This window comes from Phalacrocorax aristotelis, chromosome W, assembly GCF_949628215.1.
Source record: "Phalacrocorax aristotelis chromosome W, bGulAri2.1, whole genome shotgun sequence".
NCBI lineage: Eukaryota > Metazoa > Chordata > Aves > Suliformes > Phalacrocoracidae > Phalacrocorax > Phalacrocorax aristotelis.
In genome coordinates, this window is record NC_134310.1 from 28,091,826 (window position 1) to 28,102,492 (window position 10,667).

Consider the following 10,667-nt stretch of genomic DNA (forward strand, 5'->3'; position numbering starts at 1 on the left):
TGCAGCTCTCATTGTTTTAAATTAGTTTTAAATTAATTTAACCTTTCTGACAGTCCCCGCCCTTGTCTTGCACCTGAAACTGAATTTTAAACGGTAGAAAAATGCGATGAAGTTGGATGAACTTCCCTGCAGGCAGTTGTGAGACAGGCTGCAGGGTGCAATGACTGAGGTGTGTGCCGGCAAATCTTTAACCGTACCCGCTCTGAGAAGCCAGTGCGCAGTAAGCCCATGCCGACATCGGAGGGGAGTACGTTTCCCACGAGTAGTGTGCGACAGGAGAGCCCGTGCAGGAGGACGGCGCCTGTGGCTCTGTGCTTCGGCGCGCGCGCTGCCAAGAGCCGTCTTGGAGCGAAGGCCCACGGCTGGGCGAGCGCAGGGGAGTCCACGGGGTGGCACAGTCGCTCCACGCAGAGAGAGGTTTAAAAATAAAACACCGTGTAGCGCCAGCAACGCACATCTTTTTGCAGATTGGTTTATTTCTAGCAGCACCTTTGCCATGAGAGGTGTGGCGCAAAAATATGGTCCAGGCCTGGCCCCCAAGTACTCGCACGCTAAATACAACAGACGTTCAAGAGAAGTGACTGATTCCAGTTCCGAAATCTATAAGCACATCTGCTACAGGTTAAGACAATACAACTGCAACCATGAAAATAACCCTCCGCCCGCCTTTCCCTCAACCTCCCCAAATTCCTGGGTAATAACATGTTTAACTGTGTTCCCTGCGAGCTCTGCACAACAAATAAATGTGTAGATTTTGCAAATTAAGCCGTAGCGATGTGACCCAGATCTGATAGGAGTTTCCTTGACATCATTCTCAACACTTCCGTTGCCATAACAAAAGGCAACTCTGCTTTCTGCGCAGCGTATGACTCGCTCACAGGGAAACAAACTGTTGTTCTCCTAATAACAATTCTCTGATGCATAAATTGTGTGGAATAATTTGATTAAAATGATGGTAGTGGCATCTCAGAGGACACAGTCCACTTTATACAAGTCTTCTCGCAGAGATCTTGGACTTCTCACAAAGATGACATTCCCTGTGCTCGAGGGGAGGGATGGCCAGGTCTGACATCACCCAAGAGCAGTTGGACATCTCAGCAAGTGGCCAGCTTTGGCAATGACAAAGGAAGGCGGCTTAAAAACATCTTTCAGGTTTGCAGGATGGAACAAGAATTAATGGTTTCCTAAATTAAGAATCGCTCAAGGGAATACCTGAATTCAGTATTTAATATTTTGGGACTTCTTTTTTTTTAACGTGTTTCCATATCACTGCGATGCAGGGAGGGAAAGATGGGACTGTGACCCCGTGAGAGGTACACTAGAAGTATGTGTGTAAACATGAGTTTTTCTTCATGCTTTAGCCATTCCGCTGGATTGGAACTATGTAACGCAATCTTAATGAAGCCAGAGGCACACTCCACCTTCCACTCATCAAAATTAAAGCCTAAATTAAAGCCTAACAATGCTAAACCATACCTGTGCTAAAGGATGTACCCAAAAAGAATTGCCTGAGACCCACTGCTGAAAAGGGATGATGTTGTCTGTATCAGGCAAGGCAGCCCCTGTCCCGGCATCACCATCTTGCTGAGAAAGGACCAAAAGAAGGCATTCCAGACCATCTAGTGAGCGGCAGCGATGCTAATGAACGTCAAATATTCCTGAAAAATGGCTTCACGTGGACTTCCTACGCTCTGAAGTGAAAACTGCAAGCAAGCAGAAGAGTAGCCCTGAAAAAATACCTAACCCTGTCTCCCCAGAAGTATTACCCCAGGATAAGGCTCGCACAAAAGGTGTGGCGTAACCAAGGAAAGGGCTTGGGTGGGACCCCAGTGGAACCGGAGAGCTGTGGAACAAGCAGAAGAGAAGAGAGGCAGGGAGATTCCCTGGAGCTGTGGGGACTCTCAGCGCGATGGTACGAGACCCACGAAGTGAGAGGAAGGGGAGCTGGTGTGACGGCAAAGTCAGGAAGAGTGCCCAAGGCACAGCGTCATCTGGTACGTGCCAGAGCCTGCAAAGACAAATCGGGCGGGGGGGGGAGGGAGGGGGGGGATCCTGGTTTCAAGTACCATCGTTTCTGTTTCAATAGTCAGTGGAAGTTTTCTGTGCCCTGTGGTTCTGAGAAGGCGGCTGGGAAAGGCAGGGCCAGCATTGCATTCATGGAAAATGTGAAGTTGTGCTGACACTGGTGGAAATGCTTCATGCTGCTGGCGCTAAGGCAGAGCTCCTGCCTCCATGGTCAGCTGCCTCTCGTGTCTGCATCGCGAATGCGAGCTCAGCCCAGGGCAGGTACAAGCTGCACTAACGGTTCGGTCTTCACACCTGCTGGCTTGCAGCTGAAGAACTCTCTGGAGCTGCTGGAACAGAGCAGAAAGAGCAAGCTCCATTCCTTGCCTACCAAAATTTGCTCTTCCAAGCCTTAAAGATGTATGGGACAGGCCAGGTGGTGTTTGTACCCTCCCTCTGAGCTTTAAAATCCCTAGCCTGTTTTCCAGCATTACATCGTTTGGGTTCAGAGCCATGGAATAAAAGAGTGCCTTCTCCCAGGAGATGATCTATTGCACAATGAATTACTTGAAAACCAAATTGTTACCCCATGGGGCAGGGATCACACGACTTAAAGAGATGTTAACAAGCCGTGACAAACCTCTGGCATTTGAATTTTCAAGCAAGCTGTTCTGCATCTAAAGCAGTCACTAAAGATCACACAGCATCTGAAAAATGAAGGCTACAGCAATGAGTAACCTCTCTCTACTCCGCTCCAGAGACCTGGCCATAGGAAGTAGGGCTGCGATTTGCACACTATCTGAACCTGATTATGTCTAATTTTTTGCATACAGAGCATGGAAAGGATCCTGGCTGAGGCATGGAAAATATGTGGCCACATGAGTCATTCTGTAATGGTTCATAAATCCTGAGAGAATCGCAAAAGCAAAACATCTAACATTGCATCTTCCCTGTCCCTGCCAGTGGAACTCCACCTCTCAACATGCTCGGGACAAGGATGTGGGAATATGGTGAAAGCAAAGGAAATAGGCTCATTTTCTCCTTGGAATAGAAGAATCTCATCAAACAGCAGCCAGGCTCAGATTTGCAACCTTCACAGAAGAGGCCATTCATAAGCTGAGGCGAAAGAAATGAACCGCTCCTCAGGTTGCCAAACCAAATTTACAGTTCCCACTGCCCAGACTCCAGCTTCTGTCTTGCCGCCCTTGCAGAGCCAAGCAGGGGACCGGAGAGCAAAAGCCTAAAAACCAGCAGCCTCCGAAGCTACGACCTTCTGCCCCTCTGGCCTACCCACTTGATGGCCACTGGGAAGTGGTCCTGCTGGGGCTCTGACACAGGCGATGGGAGGGGATTTGGGACTTCCCCAGCAACGCTGTGCAAGGCAGAGCTGGAAGGGACTCACACTCAAGGAGTTAGAAAAGGGGGGCACCAAGCAGCAAAGGATCTTAAAGGTTCAGGTAACATCTGCCAGTCCCTCTTACAAGGTTCGGTGAGTCGCCTTCTCCATCCAACCAGCAGGTATGTGGCAGCAGCGTGCTGCCGCTCCGAGCCGCCAGCTAACACACAGCGCGCAACCCCTTGGGGGTTTACTGGGTGGAGGCTGCACATCTCTGGAAAAACACAGCTCTTCTTGGGCAAGACCGACCGAAGTTCACCATTATCTACCCAACAGCAGAGACTTCCTGTGCAGCCTTGTCAGGCCCCTTTCCTGCTTGGATGGAGCTGCTCTCCCCGTTCCTGGTAATTTATCAGCGGAAGCACAGTGCCGTGAGACCTTGCCACTTATCATTTGTATGTTATGGCACTGGGACTGATTCTTTCACGTGCAAATATCTCCGACCCGCAGGACTTCTGATCAACCTCTGCAGTGACACCGAGAAGGAAGGTGCAGGAGCTTTGTCCCTTTTTAGCCAGGGAGCAGGAGCAGAAATAAACAAACAAGAGAATTCTGAAAGGCTGCAAGGCGGCCACTAGAAACCCTGAACTGCTGTAAGATGAGGCTGCAAGAGCCCTGTGTGATCCCTGGGAGCTGGGGAGGTGTCTCTGGAGCTGCAGCTCTCCTGCACCTCATTTATATTTCCGTGAGGGGATGATATCTTCTCACTTTGCACTACCAGAAAGCATTTGGAATCAGGGTGTGGGGAAAGACCTCAAATCTCACACAGAGCCACCTGGGTCTGTCTTGGGCGGAAGGACACTTGGCTTAGGAGGTCAGAAGTTCAGTTTACATTCTAAACCAAATTCAGACTGCATCAAGTCTGACCACATTTGTTACTTCCAGGAATATTCTGGAGGAGGAAGGAGGACCAAATGACTCACTCAAGCCATTGTCTGGCTCTGACGATGGAAGTACGGCCCAAATATACTGTGGATCTGGATACGTACGCCCCTCCCAGTCCTGCGTCAGACACTGGAGCTAAGGCTCTGCTTGGGCAACACTTACTCGTACGTGTCGTGACAGCCCCCCATATGCCTCATCCTTAACGGGATAAGCCTGGTGCTTCCGCGAGTTAAGGACTAACAGAAGGAAACGGGTAAGCAGGGTTACTAACGCTGCCTTTCCCACACAGCTCCGAGCACTACAGTGTGCTGTTGGATCCTGCACGGGAATGGAGACCCTCGGGAGCAGACAGCTGTCACGCAGGCTTGTGCTGTGCTGTGCCTTCTGGGGACTCTGCCTGGCCACTCCAGACTATGATGGTGAGTGTGTATCTTCGGGCGAAAAATGGCTGCTTCTTTAAGTCCTGGATACTTGGTACCTTTATAAGATCCCAGAAAACTCATTTTTTAAAGCTATCACATGGGAGCACACTCTAACTGAGCTTTGTGCGTACTCTAGTTGAAGCAGGAGGTGACAGAAGGTGATACAGAAGAGAAAGAAACGGGTGGAAGCAACAAGAAAGAAAAATTAGAGGAGAAGCAAACCGGAGAGCACTTGAAACCAAACTCTTTAGCTAAAAGCTAGGCTCCCACAGCCATGGCTTTACCCTGGGCTGGCCCCAGATCTTAGGATTCTTTTGAAAGCTGGGCAGAGGAATTGCTCTCTGGTTTCCCAGGCCTGCTGATAGTTGTATAACACAGCAGTTATTTGGGAGCTGTGGGAAACCGCACGACAGAGGAATCGTGTACATTTTCAGTAAGGTTGCTGATGGTTACTCCTGCACACCTAATTCTGTTTGCCAGCTTTTTGTGACCATCACACAACAGCATTTTACAGAATAGCCCCACTTCTGGGGACTCCAACATCAAATGCAAAACCCTAGCCTTTGGGGTAAGCCTAATGTATACGGCCTTCTCTGCAAAGCACAGGGTAACGGCAGGGCCAGCAAGTAACAGACTGCCTTTGTCTCACAGATTACTCTCAGAACAGCACCAACGAGCAGGTAACGCTGCCATCGATCACGCCGTGTCCCCGAGCCATCCCCGGGGAAAAGGCAACCATAAACAACGTCACCTACCTGTTGATACATGAGGCCACACGCTCTCAGCTGGGCAGCGTGGTCACAGTGCAGCTCATCCCCTGCCTCTACACCCTCGTCTTCCTGGTGGGGCTGCCTTCAAATGGGCTGGCCCTGTGGGTCCTGGCCACCAGGGCTGAGAAGCTGACCTCCACTGTCTTTCTGATGAACTTGGCTGCAGCAGACCTGCTGCTCGTTTTAGTGCTGCCCTTCAAGATTTTCTACTATTTCCTGGGGAACAACTGGCCCTTTGGGGAAGGCCTGTGCCGCCTCACCACAGCTTTCTTCTATGGGAACATGTACTGCTCGGTGCTGCTGCTCACATGCATCAGCGTCGACCGGTATCTGGCTGTGGTGCATCCTTTCTTTTCACGTTCTTTCCGCACCCCTGCCTTTGCTGCCTGCACCTGTGCTGCCATCTGGCTCTGTGCTGCTGTCCTCACCCTGCCCCTGACTCTGCAGCAGCAGTCCTATCCCCTATACAGGGCAGGCGTCACTCTCTGCCACGATGTTCTCCCCAGGCACGAGGATGACGGGTATTACTTCTACTACTTCGTCTGTCTGATCGCCTGTGCCTTCCTCGCTCCTCTGGTGGTGATGCTGTTCAGCTACTGCTCAGTACTGCGAGCGCTCCTGGGCAGTGGGAAGCGGTACTCCTACTCGATGAAGCTCACAGCTCTTGTGCTGTTCACAGTCGTGGCCTTCTACACACCCAGCAACGTCCTCCTCCTTGTTCATTACTCCAGCTACAACTGCAAGCTGTATGGCAACCTGTATATCAGCTACATGGTGAGCCTGGCCATCAGCACCTTTAACAGCTGCGCTGATCCCTTTGTCTACTACTACATTTCTGAAGACTTCCGGGATAAGGTGAGGAGGAGATTCTTCAGTCACAGAAAACAAACCACCACATCCCTAGAAACTTCCAAGGAAACACTCCCTCCAAAAAGTTCCAAAGATTCACTGGTGTAAGCCTCCGTCCCGGCTCCCTGCTCCCGAGGCACTCACGACATACATTGGGGATGAGATGAAGACAACACTGGAATTCCACAAGTTTCACCCAGAGCAGCGAGCAGCACTTGCCAAGGGACAAGTCCTTTCTCCTGTCTGCACAGCTAAAACTGAATAAACCCGGACCACAGGATTCCTCGAGCGGTGTGGAGTCCAGACGAGGTGCGGAGTGCCGAACACGTATAGCTCTGTTACGGGGGCACCACAAGCAACTTCCCATCTGGTCACACGCTGCCAGGGATGCTCTTGCCAATATACCTAGGTCTGGTTTTCCTAATGCATCTTGCAGACTGATTGCTATGTGTGTTCTATTCCTTTTTCTGCTACTGCCTTGCTCATTGTCCTCGAACGCATACTCCCTTCACCTAAACCTGAAAAAGAACAGGCACTTACAGAACTAAATTTCTAAACATTTCAGAAGTACGAGGAGGTACCTATGTGAAAGGTCCTCTCCTGAACTAAAATATTCTGTCAAGAGAATGCAGACCACTGGCTTTTCTAGCAAATACTTTCCTGGCTTGATTAGTAACCAACACCGCAGTAACATCAGCCCGTTGCTGGTAACAAGCGTACAAATCCCAGTCGCTAATCCCTGTTTTCGCAAATGACCCTTAGCACCCGTAATTTCTCTGGGCCAAAGATTGTATTAATGGATTTTTTTAAAAAAAAACTATGTCTCTTGAAGAGAAATATTAAAGAATTGATAAAACCCTCATTCTAGAACTCCACGCTTCTTTTGTGTAATGTCACACGCAATCAGAGGCTGCCTCTCATGACAGAGGCGACCAAGGTTGTTGCTTATTGGACCTGTTGTGAATTTGACAAAAACGCAGTCAGGTCATCTCTCAGACACAACTAGGGCATATCCCCACAACCAGTAAGGCAGAAAACAAGTGATAAACCTTCTTAGAGGTCTTGAATTCTCTAGCGTTAGTGGTACAGACATGACTTCTCCACAACCTATGGTCTAACAAACTGACAGCCTACAATGCAAATAAGAAGAGGCAGACGAGGTTGTCTTAAAATCAGTTTTTAATAAAATATTTATCAGAATCTAAAACGAACCCTTTTCTGGACTCAGACTTGCTAAGATTTGTGTGAACAAAAAAAAAAAATGGTCATAGAACTGTTTGTGTGTACATGTACGTGCAGGGGCGAAATGCAGGTGAAGAACTAGAGCCTAGCTCCCACGGGTGCAGTACTGCACGCGCAGAGGGGCAGCTACTGACCACAGGAGACCTGGCCTAGCCAGGGCTATCGCCACTCAGTCAGATATAGCGAGTACTAAAAAAAACACCCCATAACCCCAACACCCAAGCTGAGTTGAGGTTTTCTAAATAGATGATCAATTCACAATATTGAAAACCAGGTTATTGCGCATTAAATGTCAATAGTTGACATCAGCAAAGCAAGTGCTGTTGTTTCAATGATGTTCTTCAAGCAAGCCGAACGTTCTTCTGGCATTTGTTTCCTACTGAGGCTGATTAAGACGAAGGGAAAGAGGCAAGACCAAAACACTTGGACAAGAAAGAACAAGGGAACTATTGCTTTAAAATAAATACCACGGCAATGATTACTCTGCATAATGTACAGTTACAAACATATAAATATTAATTTCATTGAAAGGATTGCAAGCAAAAATCACTGATCACTAGCACTGCTGCAGCTATTCAGTAACATGATGTAAGCAGGAATCGCTGTGTCTTACAAACCCACTGGCACTTTTCTCCTTTTGCAGTGAGGGCCGTCAGAGAAAGGACAGGAGAAGCATCTCTCTGACAGGGGGAGGCAAATGCCTCTAAGCCAGAAACAACTCGGAGCCCAGAGCAGCAGCAGGTCTGCTGTCCTTGCTGGCTTTCCACCACCGAGTCTCTTCCTTGGTGAAAACCAAAATTAAAACCAATCCCTTCTCTCCAGACTACGACTGGCTGGTCTTCACAAAGTTCGAGCCTGAGTTTTCAGCGCCGAGATGTCCTTACGTTCTCGGGGATGGGAGTGCAACTGATAAGCTTCAGCACCAGAACTAGGCCAAAGCCTCCGAGTAACACTGAGTCTGATATGGCTATACTGTGTCCAGTGGTTCTCACGGACCTAGTCCTAAGGAGTTTCTGTATTCCAAGTAGGGTTTTGAAAAAGGGAGGAAAAAGAATCTAGGAAGTTGTTTTTCCTAGGTAAGAATTAATGATGATTACAAGAAACATGAACAACATGAAAAATCTGGGGCAGGGGAAAGCTATGGACAGAGGGACACCATCAGCTGGGGTGGAGATGAGGGCAGCGACCTGCTCCTTTACTCCCGTGGTAGGGGCAAAAAGGCAACAACAGGTAAGTAACTGCAGGTTCCTTTATTCAATTCCTTAAATAAAATGATTTTTTTTTTTAACTACAGAAAGGAGCTAGTTTGGTGTGGCAAGACTGGGGGGAGGCAGAGGCTGCCAAGAGCAGATGGACTCGTGATCTCCCTGACAGTGCCAAAGCTGTGAAGAAGCACTCAAGGTGAAGTCAGGCCCCCGGTCTGAAGTCAGTCCAGAAACCCTGGCACATTACCTCACCCAGACCGTCCTGTTCTAACTGTCCCTGTTTAAAGATGCTAAGGCTGCTCTGCCTTTGCCTTCTGAGGCTCCAGGTCACTCTGGCTTTTCTTCTAGTTGTAAAACAGAAGCAAGACTCTGCCTCGAACGGGTGAATGCACTGGCACACAGAGACTCCACAGAACAAGGCTGTGATGGATGGGCTGGCACCACCAGGAGGAATTATTTAGCTGGCAGCAATGGGGAGACGGCTGCACCTTGGAATTAGTAAATTACACGTAGGAGAGCCCCAGGGAAGTGAGGGAAGTCAGGTTTAATGCTTGGCTGAAATGCCCAAACTTCACCTCCTTGTCCCCAGTGGTGATGCTGTCTGACTGCCCGAGGATCTATGAGAGGACCAAACAATATAAAATGACTTCAAACATCTATCCAAAAGCACACAGTGGACACGACCAGGAAACTAAAGCCAAGAAGGGACAGAGGAGGGGAGGGTGAGGAATCCAGAACAGGTCCCATCGCCTGTGCGAAGCTAGTCACACAGACATTATCAGGGTGACTAAATGTCTCATTCTCCCAGACTCAGAGCATGAAACAGCTGAGGCTGGAACCAGCAAACAGCAGGGTTTGTATTGTGCAGCTTTGATATTTAGAAAAGAAAAAAAAACCAACAAACCCCCCCAAAAACAACTCTTGTTGCAGCTCACATTAGGTCTGTTATTTACCCAGGGGATAAATATTGACTCAGTCCTGTGTGTGTACACAATAGCCAGTGTCTGCCAGGCCAGTTGCTTACAGGAGATGGAATTTAGTTTAAAGGCATTTATTTACCTGCCGGGCAGGAATGCAGCCGCCAGCGCTTCCGCTGTGCTGCACAGACACAGCGAGGACATGGTCTGTTCATGCACACTGAAGAGATGTGGCAAAAACCTCTGCTGAGCCGCAGCGGGTACATATGGGCAGGAGCCACGTCAAGATCCTGGGAGGAGAGCTCGGAGCAGCCATGAAGGAAGGCTTGGAAACTTGCCAACAAAGCAGTTCTGAAATTTCTGGGAACTTCAAGACCCAGACTTTCATCATGTCAACTCCATTCTGCAAATATCTGGCCCCAGACAAAAAGGACTGGAAACTACATATGCCCAGCTTCTGGGATACCTCCTGTTTTGTCCCCATGTGGACATTTTTCTGGAATAAAATTGCCTTTATTCTGGAATGGAATGTCTATACTGGGATATATTCTTGTCATGGTTCCCGTGTAAACAAGCCCTAAAAATGAATGGAGCTAGGCTTTTTCCTGTTTCCATTCACCAATAAACACCCTCAAAAGGAGTTTCCACCCCACTCTGGGTCCTGGTAACAATAGAAGTGGGAAGATAAAATATTAACGCTATTTTGCAACAGGCAATTGCATGCAACTCCTCCAAAGAGAACAATGCTGCTCCAGGCAGGAAGGGAAACCAAAAAATCTTGGCTTCTGCACTTTTGGAAACACAAAGCTTTTGTTTTCAGTTTTACCACATTGCTTGGGGCAGGTCAGTCTAAGGGAGCCCAGCGATTTGTACTGGCCCGCAGACCCAGGGCCTATGCATAGATTACCATATCCAGAGCAACCACTGCAGGGGGATCCTAGTGGGGGCAGAATAAAAGCGATTGGTGAAGTCGGGCA

At 48.8% G+C, this 10,667-nt stretch overlaps 1 protein-coding gene across 1 annotated transcript; it reads left to right on the forward strand.

Moving 5' to 3' along the window:
• Positions 1-3,989: 3,989 nt before the first annotated feature.
• On the forward strand, positions 3,990-7,186 carry F2RL3 (F2R like thrombin or trypsin receptor 3). Its single transcript, XM_075078112.1, has 4 exons — positions 3,990-4,214; positions 4,286-4,449; positions 4,575-4,704; positions 5,359-7,186. The coding sequence occupies exons 1-4, from the start codon at positions 4,094-4,096 to the stop codon at positions 6,432-6,434; spliced, it is 1,491 nt and encodes a 496-aa protein (XP_074934213.1). The 5' UTR covers positions 3,990-4,093; the 3' UTR covers positions 6,435-7,186.
• Positions 7,187-10,667: the final 3,481 nt, after the last annotated feature.